This window comes from Apodemus sylvaticus, chromosome 16, assembly GCF_947179515.1.
Source record: "Apodemus sylvaticus chromosome 16, mApoSyl1.1, whole genome shotgun sequence".
NCBI lineage: Eukaryota > Metazoa > Chordata > Mammalia > Rodentia > Muridae > Apodemus > Apodemus sylvaticus.
Window position 1 is genome coordinate 35,527,313 of NC_067487.1, and position 19,778 is coordinate 35,547,090.

At 39.8% G+C, this 19,778-nt stretch overlaps 1 protein-coding gene across 1 annotated transcript in view; it reads left to right on the plus strand.

The window, feature by feature from the left end:
- Wdr70 (WD repeat domain 70) overlaps positions 1 to 19,778 on the plus strand; it is a 232,460-nt gene that overhangs the window by 180,335 nt on the left and 32,347 nt on the right. Inside the window, exons 11-13 of the mRNA XM_052159690.1 lie at positions 358 to 457; positions 2,587 to 2,671; positions 4,081 to 4,219. Of these exons, the coding sequence (XP_052015650.1) occupies positions 358 to 457; positions 2,587 to 2,671; positions 4,081 to 4,219 (324 nt within the window). The remainder of the gene's footprint in view (positions 1 to 357; positions 458 to 2,586; positions 2,672 to 4,080; positions 4,220 to 19,778) is intronic.

A 19,778-nucleotide genomic window follows, 5' to 3' on the forward strand; every position in this document is an offset into this window, starting at 1 on the left:
TGATACTTTATTTACATATTTCTCAGATAATATGGGGAATGATCCCAATAGTTTCAAAAGCATAATACAAAAATAGTTGTTATTTTATGTTACTCGAGTCTTGCTTCCTGCTAGGACTCATCTCTTCTTTGTTAAAGCGAGTAAAATTTGTTACAGCCTTTCAGTTTTTTTAAAGGAGCAAAACTATAATCAGGTGAAATTAGTATTAGTATTAGTATTAGTATTAGTATTAGTATTATACCTAAGATGTATATAATTTCCTGACTGATAAAATGATAAAATAAAATGTTCTTTGCCCAAAATTAGTCTCATCTGAATATAAAAGGACGATAACACTTTGCTTGTGTTTACTCACAGGTTCACCCTAAATTCCACTATAAACAGGCTCATGACCGTGGCACAGACACTTCTTGTGTGGCTTTTTCCTATGATGGTAATGTCCTTGCCTCTCGTGGAGGTAGGTAAACAGCTCTTTCTATGTGTATCTATATATGAGAAGATAATTTTAACTCTTAACAAATGTCACCCTAATGTCCCGAGGCTTAGTGGGACTGTGTTTTTGTTAATGTACCTTTGCCAGTCTGATGATGATGATGATGATTAAAATGTGTTTTCAACTTGGCAGTATTGTCTGCATCAAAAGTAACTAATTGGACTTGCAAGATGCTCAGCAGTTAAAGTGCTTGCTGTCAAGCCTGTTAACCAAGGTCATTCAGTTCTTAGAGCTCATGTGATGAAGCAGAAGACACAGTGTGGTCCTTTGATGTCCACATGCAAGGTTAAGCATGTTCTTGTTCATACATGCAATAAATAAGTAAATAAATAAATAAATAAATCCACATATGCACAAAGAAACAAATATAAAAAATTACCAATCAAAATTTATGAATTATATGGCTTTTTTTTAATTTAGTTTTTTTTTTTTTTTTTAGTTTCAAATAGGAACTTGGTCTTTGTGGCTGGTTTTTGTTTTGGATGTCGGGCTTTTGTAACTGATCATCCATATTTTTTTTTTTTTTTTTTTTTTGGTTTTTCGAGACAGGGTTTCTCTGTATAGCCCTGGCTGTCCTGGAACTCACTCTGTAGACCAGGCTAGCCTCGAACTCAGAAATCCGCCTGCCTCTGCCTCCCAGAGTCCTGGGATTACAGGCGTGCGCCGCCGCCATCACCACCCGGCTCATCCATAATTTTTTATTCTCTGTATACGTTCTTGGCAAGCACTCTACCACTGAGTCACGTCTGTAAACCGTGGTTTCTTTGAGTCAGGGACTTTACAGTTAGCTCAGGTGGGACGTCAATAGGCTGGCCTCAACCTCTTTGATTCCCCTGCGTCCTTCTGATGCTGGTTGCTACACAAATGAATATCCACCTGCCCAGCTGTGTTCCTTTATTTGTTCTCTCCTACTCTATCATTCCATGCCTGGTATTTCAAATCCTCCGTTGACCATTGGTGTGCATCCCTCTTCTGAGTTTAAACACTAATACAGTTTAGTATTGCAGGCAGTGTTTCTAGTATCTGCGATGTTCTATTCTATATTATTGAATTATCATACTCATCTGGTTGCATGTTGGTTGTTCCTGATGAGTTTACTATATCCATTTCACATGGGTAAGACTGTCTGAATAGAGGGAGATGAAGAATGGGGGCAGCCTGTGAACAAAACAGTGTAGGCCATGGTGGAGGACCTTTCTGTGAACTCACCTGTGACAATACGGTAACATTCCAAAGGTGAATTTTATGACATTCTTAGAGTACAAAGTTGTGAGTTCACCAAGTTATGGGTCAGTCTCTACCCAAAGTCAGGTTTCAGAGGAAGAGTCCCTGGGGACAGAAGGGGCTTGTTGACTCCCCACCCTCAATTACAGCTGACCCAAAGGGTTGAAGCCAACCTTAGGCATTGGGCACTGGGGACAAAGGACAGCCAAAGTCATTACTTGAGCTTGGCTCTTGTTCTAGTCAGGGGTTTGTGAGTAGCTCTATAGAAATATAAAAACAGTAGTCTTAAAGGAATATTCATTACTCCTTAAACAGCGTGGAAAGTTGTACTTTCCCAGCAAAAATGAAGAGTAATAGCCACAAGTAGGGTTACTCTGAGGGGAAAGGGATCCCATGACCTAGATCATTAGTGTCGCTGGAGCGTTCTACCCATGTACTAATGGGAACAATAATCTGTTGTGAGCTGAACTATTTTCAGTCCTGCTGGTTCTGAGATTAAGGCTTCCCAAGAAAGGTTATACTCGCCATAGCCTGGGGAGCCAGCATCTGCTCCAGTGCAGTGCTCTGGTGTGCCTTCTCCAGAGTTGCTGACGGATGCTAGTCAATCCAGAAAGTAATTGCTGGGAGAATAACTTACTATCAGATAATTTTATACTATTTTTGCAACTACTACTGCATCTTCAAACTCCCTAAACAGTTAAAGGAGAAATGTCCTTAGGTCACGGGGTTCTCCCTCCTTCCCGCTCCGTTTCTCTTTACTTCTTTCATTCCCCTTCTGTATAGTTGTATACTGTTGGGCAAACCTTAAGCTGGCATGGGATCTTTTGTACAAGATTCACTTGTCTTTTTTCTCTTTTATCCTCCATTAGGTGATGATACATTAAAGTTATGGGATGTCCGGCAATTTAATAAGCCTTTATTTTCAGCCTCAGACCTTCCTACCTTGTTCCCCATGTAAGTTGTATTTTCTAAGTTTTTAATGTGTGTGTGAATGTTTTTCCCGTATTTATGCCTGTGTATCACATGTGTGCGTGGAACCTGGGGAGGCCAGAGGAGGGAGAGCATTAGATCCCCTGGGACTGGAGTTATAGATGGTTGTGAGCTATCCTATGGGTACTGAGAATTGAACTTGGGTCCTTTGGAAGAGCAGCCAGTGCTTTTAAACATTGAATTATCCCTCCCAACTCACAAGTAGCATATTTGTTATTTAGCTTAAGAGAATGGAAGAGAAATTGCTCTAATGTTACCTTGCATAGAACATTTTAAGTTTTCTAGGGTTAGGGACTTGAGAAGTGTTGTTGATTTTTTTTTTAATTTTGCATATTTGCTTTGGGGGCAAATGATGTCTATTTGTCCATGATTCTGTGTGCATATTTGTTATGCGTACACAGAGGTCCTTTGTCATTCACACTGTCTTGTCTGGAATGGCCAAACGCTGTTATCTGCAGTCTACTAAGTTTGGCAACTGAAGCTTTCAGAGATTATTCTGAGGCAGCTGAGGTGGGATTTAACCTCTAAGTCCTGTAATTGGCGCCTAGGAAACGGTTTCTATTTTGGAAGAAGTGAAACTTTACATCTGTGTTAAATAATGGCCAACAGGGAGGCTATGAAAGTAATAGAAACATCAACTATGAGAGGCTGTGGTAGCAGCCCGCCCACTCCAGCATAGCCCTGCCTGTGGCATTGCCGGCTGATACCAAACCCACCACCGAACCTCAACCTAGAATAGACACAAGAGCCTTTGAGCCGTCACACCTGCTAAAACAGAGCCTACTACATAACTTCTTTGAATAAAATGTAGATTGTTCCCAATTAAGTGGCCATAGCTCTTTAAATGAAGCTATGGAATCAGAGATACCAGGTTGTTCCCCACACTGCAGGTTTCTTCTGTTCCAAGGCTTGACTTGATGTCACTGACTTTTGGAAGTGATAGTGGTGATGGAGGGCAGTGCAGGTAGTTCTTAAAGTGGCCAGGACTGTATCAGATATGTCTGTCTGACATACTGGAATGTACTCTGGAATGAACGTGTCTCACAGTCATTTTACATTAACACATGTCATAATGTGGAAGCTAAGAGCAGAGATTGCTCAGACTGCCTACATTTGAACCCTAGAAGTATCATCCTGGTGCCACTGGGCAAGGCTCATTTAACTCCTCTGTCTTAGCTTCCTCATTAGTCCAGTGAGGAGAACACCTACCTCATAGCATTACTGTGCTGACCAAGCCAGTTATTTAAAATGTCTATGTCGTATCAGGCATCAGCTCTTTGGTGGGGATGTTTGTGTGTTTTTAATTCACTCCTTATTGCTGCCCTGCTGTTTTAGAGCTACGAGTGTGTACTTACGAGCCCTTCTGTGTATAGGACCGACTGCTGTTTCAGTCCTGACGATAAACTCATAGTTACCGGCACCTCTGTTCAAAGGGGATGTGGCAGTGGCAAACTTGTCTTCTTTGAGCGCAGGACTTTCCAAAGGGTGTATGAAATCCACATCACAGATGCGGTATGTATCTTTTTGTTCTTTTTCTTAGTCTTGAGAATAAAATGAAGTTTGCATCTGATGTTTGTTTTGTTTTGTTTTGTTTTGTTTTCAATAGAACATAAATTCTGGCCTTTACAGTCTAGTGGTGGTTTCTTTTTTTCTCTCTATAAGACTTTTTAGGCCTTGTAGGGTGCCTGATCTACACCATCCCTTCCCCCACCCAGTACTTCCCACTGGTTCAGACTGTAGTTAGGGAAGGACAAGCAAGATCGGTGGTCATACGTACATAGGAGGAGTGGCTCACTACTGTGTGTTTCTGAGCAGTTGGGAAAACTTATACCCTTCGACAGAAGGGAGTTCATCTTTAAAACTTTGAAAGGATCCTGCATGTGAAGGTCATAGCAATAAGAGAGCATTTATATTTCACTCTGACACATTTTGTAAAAAAAGACCCAGAACCTCTGGTTTTCTGTGCATACTTACATGAACATTGGAATATTAGCATTCATGCATCTGTTCCTTCATTCACACATGCCATCCTGAGACCGGAGCCACTGTGGATTGGAGGTGGCCGTAGCAGGAAGAGCTACGTTCTCTGTATCTTATTATTCAGATGGTAAAGCAAACCGTGGTCATTTCTGCATGTGAAACGGCTGTTAATGTCTCTGCCACCTTCTTTGGCCCCCATCCTTAGAACTCCTCGGCCCCTCAGTGCTCTCGTGTCACCTCCTCCAGTTGTTTCAGCTTTGTGAACACTTGAGACACACACCTAAGTGTCTCAGACAGTGGAGCAACTGTGCTGACCACCAGCACACAGCTCCCATCTCTAACGTCTAGGATTACTGCCGCTTTGTAGTGTGCAGGTCCCAAATTGGCAGCCAGACTAGACTTTGAATGTTACAAGTAAGGCTACAGATTCTAGATGTGCATTCAAGTGTCATGGAGTCCAACATCACGGTGTAATTTGAAACTTGCTAGTGCTTGTGAGACAGTTTTAGGGGTACATCCGAGAGCCAACCAAAAAACACTAGAATCAAAGATCAATAATTGATTCTATCAACTTTATTCTCAAAAAGTAAAAACTTCAGCACTCATGTATGAAATTCTCAAAAAATCTTAAAAATGTAAAATTATTATAGTTGAGAATTTCTGATGTAGCCAACTTAACTGACTGTACATTTTAAATATTATTTTTGGTGTGGCGTTTTCCAACTCTTAAGTTGAAATATAAGTAAATTAGGGAAATACAGGTAGGGTTACATGTTAGCTGTGTTGGGCTTCCCTTGCTTGTTGGAAGAACATATTGTCCTATGGTGTTCTCTCTGCTGCCTTTCTCTCTGTGGGACTTTCATCACCTCATGTTATATGCTTCTTTGTTCTTCATGTCTCCAACCAGGTTATGAATCACATGCGTGTAGAAACATTGTTTTCCTCACCGCAGAATCCTCAGGGTCTGCTGAATAGATGACTTTTGAAAAGTACAATAATGCATAATGTAAAACAAAATCTGTCTTTGAGGGGTGAAACAGGACAGGCACATTTAGAGTTAGGAACATTGAATTGAATGCAAATATAATAAATCATTTTATTTTGTGACTTTTTTTTTTTTTTGATTTTTGGATTTGGTTTTTTCGAGACGGTTTCTCTGTATAGCCCTGGCTGTCCTGGAACTCACTCTGTAGACCAGGCTGGCCTCTGAACTTAGAAATCCGCCTGCCTCTTCCTCCCAGAGTGCTGGGATTACAGGCGTGCACCACCACTGTCCAGCCGACAATTTTTTTTTTTTTTTTTTTAACAAGGAATGTCACATTTGGATAGTGGGTAGTTGAGTAGTGTTCCTTCTGTTTCTATTTTGTGGAATAGTTTGAAGAGTATTGATGTTAGGTCTTCTTTGAAGGTCTGATAGAATTCTGCACTGAAGCCACCTGGTCCCATGATTTTTTTGGTTGGAAGACTTTTTATGATCCCTTTTATTTCTTTAGGGGTTATGGGCCTGTTTAGATGATCTATTTGATCCTGATTTAATTTTGGTGTTTGATATTTGTCTAGGAAACTGTTCATTTCCTCCACATTCTCCAGTTATGTTGAGTATAGGCTTTTGTAGTAGGATCTGATAGCTTTTTGAATTTCCTCAGTTTCTGTTGTTATATCTCCCTTTTCATTTCTAATTTTGTTAATCTGGATACTGTCTCTGTGCCCTTTAGTTAGTCTGGCTAAGGGTTTATCTATCTTGTTGATTTTCTCAAAGAACCAGCTCCTGGTTTTGTTGATTCTTTTTATGGTTCTCTTTGTTTCTACTTGATTGATTTTAGCCCTGAGTTTGATGATTTCCTGCCTTCTACTCCTCCTGGGTGAAGCGTCCCTCAGTGTCTCTTTCGATGACTTTAGGTTGAAAGTCAATTTTATCTGATATTAGAATGGCTACTCCTGCTTGTTTCCTGAGACCATTTGCTTGTAAAATCGTCTTCCAGCCTATTACTGTAAGGAAGTGTTTGTCTTTGACACTGAGGTGTGTTTCCTGTAAGCAGCAAAATGTAGGGTCCTGTTTACGTATCCAGTCTGTTAGTCTATGAATTTTTATTGGGGAATTGAGTCCATTGATGTTAAGAGATATTAAGGAATAGTGATTATTACGTCCTGTCATTTTTAATGTTGTTTTCTACATTTGATTGGTTATTTTCTTTTGTGTTTGATGAAAGAAGGTTACTATCTTGCTCTTTCTAGGGTGAAGTTTCCCTCCTTGTATTGGTGTTTTCCTCCTATTATCCTTTGTAGGGCTGGGTTTGTGGAAAGATATTGGGTAAACTTGGTTTTGTCATAGAATATCTTGGTTTCTCCATCTATGGTGATTGAGAGTTTTGCTGGGTATAGTAGTCTTGGCTGACATTTGTGTTCTCTTAGAGTCTGCATGAGATCTGCCCAGGATCTTCTAGCTTTCATAGTCTTTGGTGAGAAGTCTGGTGTGATTCTGATAGGTCTTCCTTTATATGTTACGTGCCCTTTTTCTCTTACTGCCTTTAATATTCTTTCTTTGTTTAGTACATTTGGGGTTTTGATTATTATGGGACAGGAAGTATTTCTGTTCTGGTCCAGTCTGTTTGGAGTTCTGTAGGCTTCTTGTATATTCATGGGCATCTCTCTCTTTAGGTTAGGGAAGTTTTCTTCCATAATTTTATTGAAGATATTTGCAGGCCCTTTAAGTTGTAAATCTTCACTCTCATATATGCCTATAATCCTTAGGTTTGGTCTTCTTATTGTGTCCTTGATTTCCTAGATGTTTTGGTTTACAAGCTTTTTTCATTTTGTATTTTCTTTGATTGTTGAGTCCATGGTTTCTATGGTATCTTCAGCATCTGAGATTCTTTTTTCTATCTCTTGTATTCTGTTGTTGATATTTGCATCTAGGGCCCCTCTTTTCTTCCCAAGGTTTTCTATCTCCAACGTTGTCTCTCTTTGCGATTTCTTAGTTGTTTCTACTTCTGTTTTTAGATCCTGGATGGTTTTGCTCAGCTCCTTCACTTGCTTGTTTGTGTTTTCCTGTAATTCTTTAAGAGATTTCTGTGTTTCCTCTTTCATGACCTCAGCCTGTTGACCAAAGTTCTCCTGTATTTCTTTAAGTGATTTTTGTGTTTCCTCCTTATTGGCTTCTATCTTTTGGCCTGTATTCTCCTGAATTTCTTTCAATGATTTTTGTGTTTCCCTTGTAAGGGCTTCTAACTTTTGATCCATTTTCTTCTGAATTTCTTTAAGAGATTTATTTATGTCCTTCATGTGTTCCTGTAACAGCATCATGACCAGTGATTTTAAATCCAGATCTTGTTTTTTTCTAGTGTGTTGGGGTATCCAGGACATACTGTTAATGGAGAATTGGGTTTAGATGCTGCCATATTGCCTTGATTTCTGTTAGTACGTTTGCCTTTTGCCATCTAGTTCTCACTGTATTAGTTGATCTTGTTGTCAATGCCGGACTCACCAGTGCAAGCTGCCTCTTCCTAGCTGGCCTCCGGGTGCACAGCTGGCCTCCTGCACTGCCTGGAGAAAGGGCATCGTGGCCCAGGCTGTTCCCATGGATCTGAGTTTTTTACTGTTGTTGAAATGGAAGGGTTAGATTTATAAGACTGGTGAGCATTTGTATGTGAAATAGTTTTCTTCATAATTTAATTTTCTTTTATGTACATTGGTATGAGGTTATCAGATTCCGTGGACCTGAAGTTACAGACAGTTATGAGCTGCCAAATTGGTGCTGGGAACTTAACCTGGGTCCTCTGGAAGAGTAGCCAGTGCTGTTAACCACCGAAAGCCATCTCTCCAGTCCCTGAAATGAGGTTTCTTACTTAGAACGTTAGTGACTGTTCTCTGAGATACACAGTTAGTGGTATGCTTTTATTGTTAGATGAATCCTTGGGGTCAGTACCTAGAACTGAATGGTATAAACTGGACATGGTAGTGAATGCCTGTGATTCCAGCACTTAATTTTGAGGTGAAGATAGGAAGGCCAGGAGTTCAAGGGTATCCTCTCGGTATATAGACTCTGAGGCCAGCCCAGGCTACATGAAACTCTGCTGCCCAAACAAATTTATCCATATATATCTGTATTTTTAGGAAAGACACTCAACACTGTTATTGAACTGAAAAAATTAAAGTTTTTATCATATTTTGTATATAGGTTCTTACTACAGATAAGCAAATTAGATTAGGGCATAAGAAAATGTACATACAGGTTTGGGAGAGTCATTTATAATTCGTAGTGAAATGTGGATTCCTGATGGATTTAATGGGAAAGGCTGATGGTTTTGATAGAATATTGAAACGATTACCCTTAAATAATAGCATACAAGAGGAGTGAGCAAACCAAGAAACACTAACAAGGAAAAGGCTCCCTAAGTAAAGTATACATTATGATGAATTAGAAGAGCTAAGAATCAGTTTTTAAGAGTGGTTTGAATAGACAGATGGAGACACATAGAGACCAGGACATATCCACACAGCTTGGAAAGAAAGGTCTTCTAAAATTGTTGATTGAACGGTGGTGACGGGGGTGTTGTTAACACCAAACAGCTTAGTTGTCTGTTTATATAGTAGAATGTTAGGCTAAAGGGACTTTAAACTGCCCTGTGACCTGTTGCTTCAAGTTTTGCCTCTTTGGAATGTAAGAAAATAAACACATCCCTTGAAATAGATAATAGAGTGGGCACTTGGCTAAAGACCCAAGAGGGAGTGGGGATCACTTCTTTTATTGTATGATGGTTTTGTCATTAAAAACCCCAACAGGGGAGGGGGTATGCGATGTAGAACAATTGGAGGGTGGACCAGGAGGGGAACAAAATCTGGAGTGTAAACAACCAACCAACCAACCAAATAAATAAATGTTAAAAAAAATTAAGTTGAGAACTGGGAGGGGAATAAAATCTGGAGTGTAAATAAATAAATAAATAAATGTTAAAAAATTAAGTTGAGAACTGGGAGGGGAATAAAATCTGGAGTGCAAGTAAGTAAGTAAGTAAGTAAATAAATAAATGTAAAAAATTAAGTTGATAAACTCTCCCAGTTACTAATATTAATAAATATTATAAGACATTAAAAACCCCAGTCATCACTATTTGTTTGGTAATTCCTTGATTCATTAAAGTGAGGAGCTTCTTGTTGAATTTTGCTTTTCATAAAAGGCACTGTCTGATGTCTTCATGATAACTGTTGGTACCAGTCGGGAGTGCACAGGCAGTGGCACTTAGCACCTACCCTGGGTGCATCCACCCACCTTAGTGAAGCGTGACAGATCCTCCTCCAGTGCCCTCTCCTAAAGCAGAATAACCTCCTCAGTAGGTGTAGTCTAGGACAGGAAGCTCAGCATGCAATGTGGACCCAAGTACTTACAAGACATGTTGATCTGTGCAACTGAAATCCTGCTGACTAAAATGTGGTCTATATTCTTTGCCCTAAGTTAGCCTTGTAAAATACAGCAAGTGCAGGCCAGCTAGTTGGCTCAGTGGATAAGAGCACAGCTATACAAGTTGTGTTCTGAGATCAGTTCCTGGTGCCCACAGAAAGTTGCAAGGAGAAAATGTAATCCACAAGTCTTTCCTTTTTTTTTTTCTTTTTCTTTTTTTAAGATTTATATATGTGTGTACACACATACATGCACACACACACACACACACACACACACACACACACACACACACACACACACACACACAAGTACACTGTTGCTCTCTTCAGACATACCAGAAGAGGACATCAGATCTTGTTACAGATGGTTGTGAGCCACTATGTGGTTGCTGGGAATTGAACTCAGGACCCCTGGAAGAACAGTCAGTGCTCTTAACCACTGAGCCATCTCTCCAGCCCCACAAGTCATTTCTTCCCCTCCACGTGCACTCAGTGGTGTATTATGTGTACTTACCCACTGCAACAGTAATGATAAAATAAAACAAGTGTGTTTCATTTGAAAAACTTGAAAAAAATCTTATTTTACCTCTATTCTCTTCACGCCACAGTTGAATTATTTCATTTCTGTATTTAGTGTGGACTCACCATAGAGACTTACCTCCTTCAGTAGGAGAGGGCACATATTTAGCTTTATTGTTTCACTCCATTCAGCAATGTGGGCATATATTTACAATGTAGGTGCAGTTATTTTTGGATGCTTCCTTTTGTGGTTCAATTGTGCACTCCTCACTCCCACCCCCGTGCCCCTGTACACAGACAGATAAACACACACACTTCTTACTTGTTTTCTAATTCTTTGTGACTTAACCTAGTATGCTTTGGCTAGTTCTCAGATGGACTCCAGAATACAACTTAAGCTAGAACCTCCTGTTGCTTGTGTTTGATAGAGGTACTCCCTGTGTTAGCCTGGTCTGGCTTGGCACTTGCTGCATAGCATTGGACTCTTCCCCCTGCCTGTTTCCTGAGTGCTAGGTTTACAGGCATGAGTCATTAAGTTTTGCATGACTAGAATATTGAGTTTACAAACTCTCTTTTATTTTGTGCACATAGAACCTTAATGCTTTTTAGATACTATATAAGGCTTCCCATTACTTTTTTATGCACAATGCAAAAAAGAATGGATAAAATAAAAATTTGAGGTGACAGAAGAAATCATAATAATTAAAACATCTCAAACTGAAAATTATTGAGACTTTTTTTGAAAAAATAATTAAAAAATAACTTCATAATATTTCATTAAGCCATAATACATTGTAAAATGACCCGTAGAATTAATTTTTAAAAATCGGCACTATAAAAGTGAGCATGGCCGTGTTAGGACGTGACTTACTGTGCGTGGCCATGGCATTGCTTCTCCTCAGCTCGCTGTCTCCTGGGAACTGTTAAAGAGTGACAGATGACCTTCCTCCTCCTCCCAGGGTGGAAAGGGAAAACCCACACATTTTACAGTGGAATCTCACTCAAAAGACACAACCCACAGCATCACACGAAGCACATGAAGCACATGACCTCTTTGGTGATCGAGGCATTTACTGGGTTGGTCTTTGTGTCCTTTCTGCCTGTGGCATTAGTCTTCATTACGGTGGCTCTGGAGCGTGTCTTGAGGTCTGGGACTGTGGTCCCTCCCGTTTTGTTTGTTTGTTTTTTCCCTCAGGATTGCTTTGACTAGCTAACAGTTTTTTTTTTTTTTTTTTTTTTTTTTTTTTTGTGGTTTCATATGAATTTGGGGATTTTTTTCCATGAATAATACGATGGGAATTTTGGCTGGAATTGCATTGGATCTGTATATAGTTTTAGGTAGAGTGGCCATGTACGCACCATTGATTCTACCAGTCCACGAGAATGAGATGTCTTTACTTGTCTTCTTTTCTAGAGATTTAGAGTTTCCATCCCTTTGTAGGTTTATTCTTAGGTGTCCCTACCTAGGGTGCTACTTAGAGTGGGAATGTGCCTGTGATCTCCTTCTCGGTGTGCTTGTTGTTAGAATCTTGATTTTTGTACATCGATTCTGTATCTCCCACCCACCCGTGATTACTGATAGTTTCTAGAAGTTTTCTGGTAGAATTGTGATGTATAATATGTCATCTTCAATTAAATATAGTTTGACTTTGTTTCCTGCTTGCATTCCCTCTCCTGCTTTGTTGCTCCAGCCAGAGCTTCAGAGCCACGCCTGCGGTTTGAGGAAAGTGATGCTCTAAACCTGCCTTCCTGCAACTTTATTATTTCATCTCAGCTAGGGAAGAAAAGTGGAGTAAGCACATGGTTTCAGAAAGATCTTGAGGCTTTTTGCACAAGAAAAGTTTTAGTTATCGACTCACCTCATTGTCTCTCATTTTCATGAATATTGCTTTGGTTACTTTTAACTTTTACTAACATTGTTGTGTCTGAGTTCATCTGCTTAACCAAAGAAATGGAGAAAGTTCTTTCTTAGGTCTATTAATTTGATATTGGAAATTGTCCTCTACATCTACTGAGAAGAAAGTTAAATAATTCTGTTTAATAAAACAAAAAGAGAGATGGGCATAGTGGTTCATAGCTCTGGGCAAGCTAAGGCAGGAGGATCACTGTGAGTTGGAGTTATCCTGGGCTGTATAGTTCCAGGAAAGCTTGGATTAGCCCCATCTTAAAAACAAATAAAAACAAATATTTTCAATAAGAATACTGGCTGACTCTTTCCTTATTTAATTGTGTGAATTTCTGAAGTGAACTTGAGTTTGCATCTTCCTTTACCTAGAATTAGATCTAGAATTACCAAGATCTAATTCTCCAGACACATCCCATCTGGACTAAGATTGACTTTTTATATATTAATTTTCTTTTTCTTATTGAAAATAGTATATACAAAGTCTTAGAAACTGAAAAGACAGAAGATCATGAGGAAAGTACTCCCACTACCCATAGGTTATCCCAGATGTGAAATTAAAATTAGTAACAGTGATATTCAAGAAAATTGCTGTATATGTTACTTAAGCATATAAAATGGCAATATCCCGTAAAAGTATTACATATAATATATTTAATCTTATTACATATAACATGTATGTAACAACAGTTTTGTTTCATTTGTGTTGTTGTTAGGGGAGAATACTTATATTTTAAGTCTGAGGAGGTTGAAGAGGAAGAATAGATGAATATGAAAGGGTCATAAAATAAAAACCCTTCCTGAAGCTAGTTATTTGTCTTAATTTATAAGCAATGACCTCTCAGACTGCAGTCAGCCTCTGTTATTTATCTCTGTGGAGGAGAGTGGGAAGGTGATTCAAGTTAATGGATATTCCAGAAGTACACAGAGTTGGCTTCAGGATGGGTCTTTGTTCTTACATTTGAATATAGATATATGTGATCTGGGAATTCACTTCAAACAAAGCATTGAAGGCATACATGTGAGAGATAGTCTCAGGAGGAGCAGAGGGCTCCATCTGTTCTTCCTTTGCTACTGGGAATATCTAATCCCGTTTTACTGACAGACTCCCAGTTCAGGCAGAATTGCTCCACCCTGAAAGTGTCTACAAGTTCGGGATTGGAGTAGCGTTTTTGCCAGGTCAGGATCATGTGAGGAGTAATACACAGAGTGCAAATGCCAATCGAAATGAAACCCTAATGACTGCGTTTGGCACTTATCTGCCTTCTCAAATATAGTGAAACCTTCTTAATGCAAAACACAAAGAGATGGAGTCCGTGGGCTTTGAATTAAGTAGCTTTCCATTGTCTGATTTCTGTTATAGAGCAATCAGGCTGCTAGTTGCCTAGAGAATAGCAGTTGCTTTGAATTATGTTTTATTTTGAATAAAGTGAAATCAGCTTAATGGCATTTCACTCTGATTCATTTTTTTTTGAAGAATTAAATAATGCAAACCCTAGAAAGAACCTGATCAACATATTTGTGTATAATAAAGTCTATAATATTTGCCCACAGCCTAGTGGTAGGGCAGTTTACCTTACAGAAAGGCAGGCTTCACGAGGTTGTTTCCTGATCTTTCAAGATGTGTGAATACGAATACATGATAAAGAACCTGGGAATAAACAGAAGATGTTGATGTTTAGCATAAGTCTGCCGATGCAGTACCGGCATGCTTTCTTTAGCATTATTTTTTCTGGATCAACCAATAATGCCTACCATGGCTCTTAGGACAGTGTTTCACTGTCTGTGGCCACAGTTGTCAGCCACTACTTGATCTAGGAGTGTGTGTTAATCGCCAAAGAAGAAAGGTACTATCAGATATAAAGTGAAAGCCAGTGTTCTGGTTTTTAATCTGCCTTCAAAATATGAAAGATGTGGCCATGAGACAGGTACCAAACCCTTTCTTGGAGTTCCCTGGAGGAACATGCTTGTACATATTGTATAGAGCTTCAGCTTAGCTTGAATTGCCTGCTTAGGTAGCTTCCTAGTATCCAAAAAAAGGACAAGTGTCACTAAGATGTGATAAAATGAACTGTTCTCAGGCGACCTGAAGGTATCATTCTGTAAATGTTCTATAACAGCAGTACTCAGGGTCTAAAGAATCTCCATCTGCAGCACCTAAGTGTTGAAAGAAAAAGACCCATTGATTTCCTTGTAGTCTGTTAGTATCTGTCCTAGCACGTCTTGAAGTGCTTTACAAAAGGAAGCTGATAAGAACCAGTGCTGATTCTGTTGTATTGTTTTTCCACCTTTTTTCTAAGGAGGGTATATAGTTGAGTGATTTTAAGATATATTGTATATAAGTATAAGAGCATCTTTACCATACCATCTGACTACTTGCAAGAGAACCCTGAGAATGGATGGATTGATTGTTATAGTTCTTTATAAACTGTGAAGCATTAGGGGGGGGGACCTCACATTTATGTGTCTATGGAGAAGTCATCACCATGCTAGACTCTATGGTCTAGAGCATGGCTGCTCTAGGGTCACCCACATTTCCTTAAATAACTCCTTATGATGCTCTCTAAATAAATCCTATAACTCACTGGTTTGTGGACTTTGGTGGAGACATACTTTGGTTTGTCATTGGTGCCCTATAATGAGGGGAAGAGGTTTATGTCTTCCCAGGGAAGGAATTTTTGCAACATCTATGGGCTTATGTAATCACCACCAACACAACCAGGACATGGGACAGTTCACCAGTTCCTTAGAACTGGTTTTCCTTATGCTTCACATGTCCCTGTCTGATACTCTCTTGTCCCTGCTCCTAACATTTGGCATTCACTGCCTTTTCTCTTTCAGCATTATGCTTTTTAAGAATTTCATGAAGTGTGTGACCTTTTGAAACTTGCTTTTCTTCAACAGAATGCCTTTACAATTAGTCCAGATTGTTATGAGTATCAATAGTTTGTTCCATATTGGAGCATAATTAAATATTTATTATTTCCGTGTTTTGGAAATTGTAGATGAAATTTCTATAAGTATTTTCCATTCAGGCTTTTTGCATTAATATGAAGATTCATTTGAGATTATAATTATCTTTTTATATTGTAGATACCAGGCTTTTTGTGGGATATGTGATTTAAAGACATTTTCTCCTACTCTCTTCTTCGACCTCTTTCTCTGTCTCACCCCGCACCTCCTCATGTGTGTGTGTGTGTGTGTGTGTGTGTGTGTAGACAACTTTATAGAGCCAGTTCTCTGCTCCACCTCCTCACAGGTTTCAGGAGTCAAACTCAGGTCTTCAGACTCCCACTTTGGAAGTCAAGGACCTTCAACTGCCAAGTCTTAACAGTGTCTCTAAGAAAGCAAAAGTTTAAAATTTTGATGAAATCAAGTCAAATGCATTAATTTTTTAAAATAGATTCTACTTTTGGTGATACGTCTAAGAACTTCTTGTCTAACTCCAGATCTCCCCGATTTTCTCTTTAAAAGTGTATAGTTTTCTGTTCAAAGTTTAGGTCTACATCCCATTGTAAGTTAAGTTTTGTGTACCAGAGTAAGGTATAACCAAGGGAGAACCAAGACTTTCAGGGTAATGCAAAGGAATTTTCTAAGTGGTTAGAGGCATGTTTTGTTTTGTTTTCTTGTGTTTTGCTTTGGTAGGAGTGACACCCACAGCCTCTTGTGTGGTAAGGTCAGCCCTGCAATATACATAATCAACATAAGTCACCTCCCTGCAACATTTTTTTTTTTTTTTTTTATAATTCACAGGTGGCTCAGTTGGTAAAATGCTTGCACACAGCCTGGGTCTCAATCCCCAGCACAGTGCCCTCCCTGCCTGCGGATGCTCATCTGTAATCCTAGCACTTAGGAAAGGAAAGCAGGAGCGTCAGGGAGCCAAGGTCTTTCTTAGCTGCATGGAAAGTTTGAAGTCAGCCCAGGCCACATGAAAATTCTGTCTCAAAATAAGAAGAAAACAAAAGCCCACTTTAATATAAGAAATGCACAAGGTATAAAATGCTGAAATTTTAAAATAAAAATATGTGCTGTGTTAAGCTGAGTTAGAGCTGGACGTGAAAGGAAGCCTCAGTTGGACTGCTTCTGTCCTCACTGAAAAACTTGGTATTTGCTGATCACAGGCATCATTTATTTATTATGTATTTACTAACTTTTTGGTGGAGGGCCACTTTTGCTGTAGTAATTACTTTGAACTCGGAATTTTGTCCCAGATCTGCCTACTGATTTTACTTCCCCGAGTGCTCCTGTCTGTTTGCAACCACATTCAGAGGAAGAGGCTAACAGAGGTGTCTCCTCTGTCATATCCAGAACCAAGTGGGAGCTAGCTTTCTTACATTCAGAAGCAGTTGCCGTGGTAATGGGAGCACAGAGTGACACAGTGCAGACCTCAGCAGATGTGCCCAGAGCAGGCATCAGTGGGTAGGAGATGATGTCACTGATCCCACTGGGCCTTACTTCTCCTACTCTAGAGGGGCGCTCCCTTGAAGCAGTACCACCCCAGAGCTGCTGGAATCAAGCATGGTTTCTGCAGATTTTCCATATTATTCCAGAATCCATGTCTTTGCTGAGACTATGATTTAGCTGCCCTGTATAAAACTTAGAGCTGCGCTCACAGAAGATGTTTACAACCTCCCCTCAGAGTTCCCTTTCCCCTCTTTAGCCTCACAGTCTCCTGTTCAGAGCCTGCAGCCTTTGCTCTAGTCCTTGTGGATTTGGAGAACAGCTGCTCAATATCCTCTGCCTCCTTGACGAGTGTAAAGTTGCTGCTCTGTCCTTTCTTGTGCACATGAACCAAACATTCATAAAAAAGAAGACCAGAAAAACCTTTTCCTTGTAGATTTCATTTTCTCATCTCTTCTCTTATTTTTGATCATGTTTTCTCAGACACTTTAAGTTTCCAGTGACCAAATTGGGCTGGGAAGGCCCTTGGAGGGCTGCAGGTGTGTGTGTGTGTGTGTGTGTGTTACATGTATGCCAGTTATTGCTTAGCGCAGCACATGGTATATGGTAGGTATTTGCTAAATATCTTGCTTCACTTTTTATTGTACTTGATTCTACAATGTTCTTACCAAATTTTACATTAAATGTTCTTATTTCTTTCAGGTTCTTTGGTTTTTATTTTTTAATAGTTTCAAAAAATAATTTGGAAAGTCACAACATAAGTATATTTACTTATAGATTTGATTAAAGGAGTACACATTTGATTTTGTCTGCTTATTTAAAATTTGACAGTGATTATCATTTTTTTAACCTTTACTAAAATAGCTGTGTTTGAGTTCATTGGAAGAAACCCAGATTTTCTCCAGATGCTAAAAATATTGGTAATCTAAACTCTGTTTAACATAATTTGCTTTGGTTGTTATACTATTAATGAGTGTGAGCTATTGTAAAATCCACTGTGGTTTGAAGTAAAGAAGGGGGAAAATCCTATGTAGCCCATGCTGGGCTCAAATTCATGATCCTCCTGGGTGGTAGGATTGTGTGTGTGCACCACCGTGCTGAGCTTGAAGCAAATACTGTTAGCATTTGACATTTTATAATGTCTAATCAAGGAGCTGGACAGATGCTCGATGGTTAAGAGCTGCAGGTCTGAAGGACCAGGCCTGGTTCCCAACCTCCACAGCTGCTGACAACAAGGTACAATTGCAGTCCCAGGGGATCCGATGCCCTCTTCTGGCCTCAATAGGAACTGCATATGCCTGGCGCACAGACATACATTGAAAAAGACCCATTAAAATTAAAATACCTATTCAATTTATTTTCTTAGACAAAGAGACAAATTCCTGATTGTCACCTCATCATTTCCTCAGTCTCCTTTAAAAGGACATTTTTTAGTTTCTTTAACAAGTGGATTCTTAATTCAGGCGCACTTATTAGAGCTTCAGCATACTCTTTTGCAATGGTGTTTTCGGTAGGATCAAGATGTAATCCTTTGGCCGAGTGACTTCGGGATCTTCTGATTGACAGTCACGTCATTGTAGAAGTCCTCGTGTGAGATGAGCCGAAGGCCATCACTGTTATTCCCGCTTCCTGCAGGGAATGGGGATGAAAGAGGCCATGCTCCCTTGTCAGTCTCCTGGGGCCTTTGAGCGCTGGCTGGCTGGAGTTAGAGCTGCTCGCTCGCTCCTTCCCTCGGCATAGTTTCAGCCCAGTGCTCACAAGAGAGTGCTTTCTGCTTCCACGTCTAGTCCTCCAAAACCTTCAAGCAGTACTTCTTTTTCATTGAGTAGAAACTTTTATTTTGTTCTTTACACAAAAGCTTCTGTTTCATTTAACAGCCATTTATTTAAACTGGACTACATTTCCTTGTGTAGACATGCTGACCATGAATGGTGAAGCCAGATAAAGAATCAGACACTAGATAATATAGCCGTAGGGACAAACATACTTAATTACTCTATAAAACCAGACAAAGAAGCCCTGGAGAAATGGCTAAGCAGTTAAGAGCCCAGGCTTCTCTTATAAAGGCCCTGGGTTTGATCCCCAGCACCCACACAGTGGCTCAGCTCCTTATAACTGCAGTTCTAGAGGATCTAACTCCCTTTTCTGGCCTCTGTGGGGACCAGTCACATAAGTGGTACAAAGATATGCAGTCAAAAAATCCACACACCTAAAATAATAAAAGTAATTTAAAAAAAAACTCAAAAATCCAGAGCAGGTGCTAGTGCAAGTGAGCACGCGTGAACATGCTTGTGTGAGTGAACACACACGTGAGTGAGCACGTGTGAGCATCAGCACATCTCGGTTCACAAATGCTCGAGGATGGTCAGGACAATGCGCTAGCCTTTAAATACTATGCAAACATATATGGTAGTGATGAGAAGGCTTAGTCATCTACTGCCACATTGTTGTGTTTACAGTGGGCCAGTGAGGGACTCTCGGTCCTTTAAATATCCTGAGGTTTTCTTCTTCAACCTGATGAAGGGTCTATCTGTGATAACTCATTTTCTAGCTGTTCTATCAGAGCTTTGGCCAAACATTCACAATTTCACTTAGTATGGAGGGTGTCTCTCTCTATATATATGTTAACATATATCTCATATGTGTTTGCTTTTTTGTTTGTTTGTTTGTTTTTGGTTTTTTCAAGACAGGGTTTCTCTGTATGGTCCTGGCTGTCCTGGAACTCACTCTGTAGACCAGGCTGGCCTCAAACTCAGAAATCCGCCTGCCTCTGCCTCCCAAGTACTGGGATTACAGGCGTGCACCACCACGCCCAGCTTCATATATGCTTTCCCTTTCTGCAATCATAGACAATAGTCTTGTAGAAGG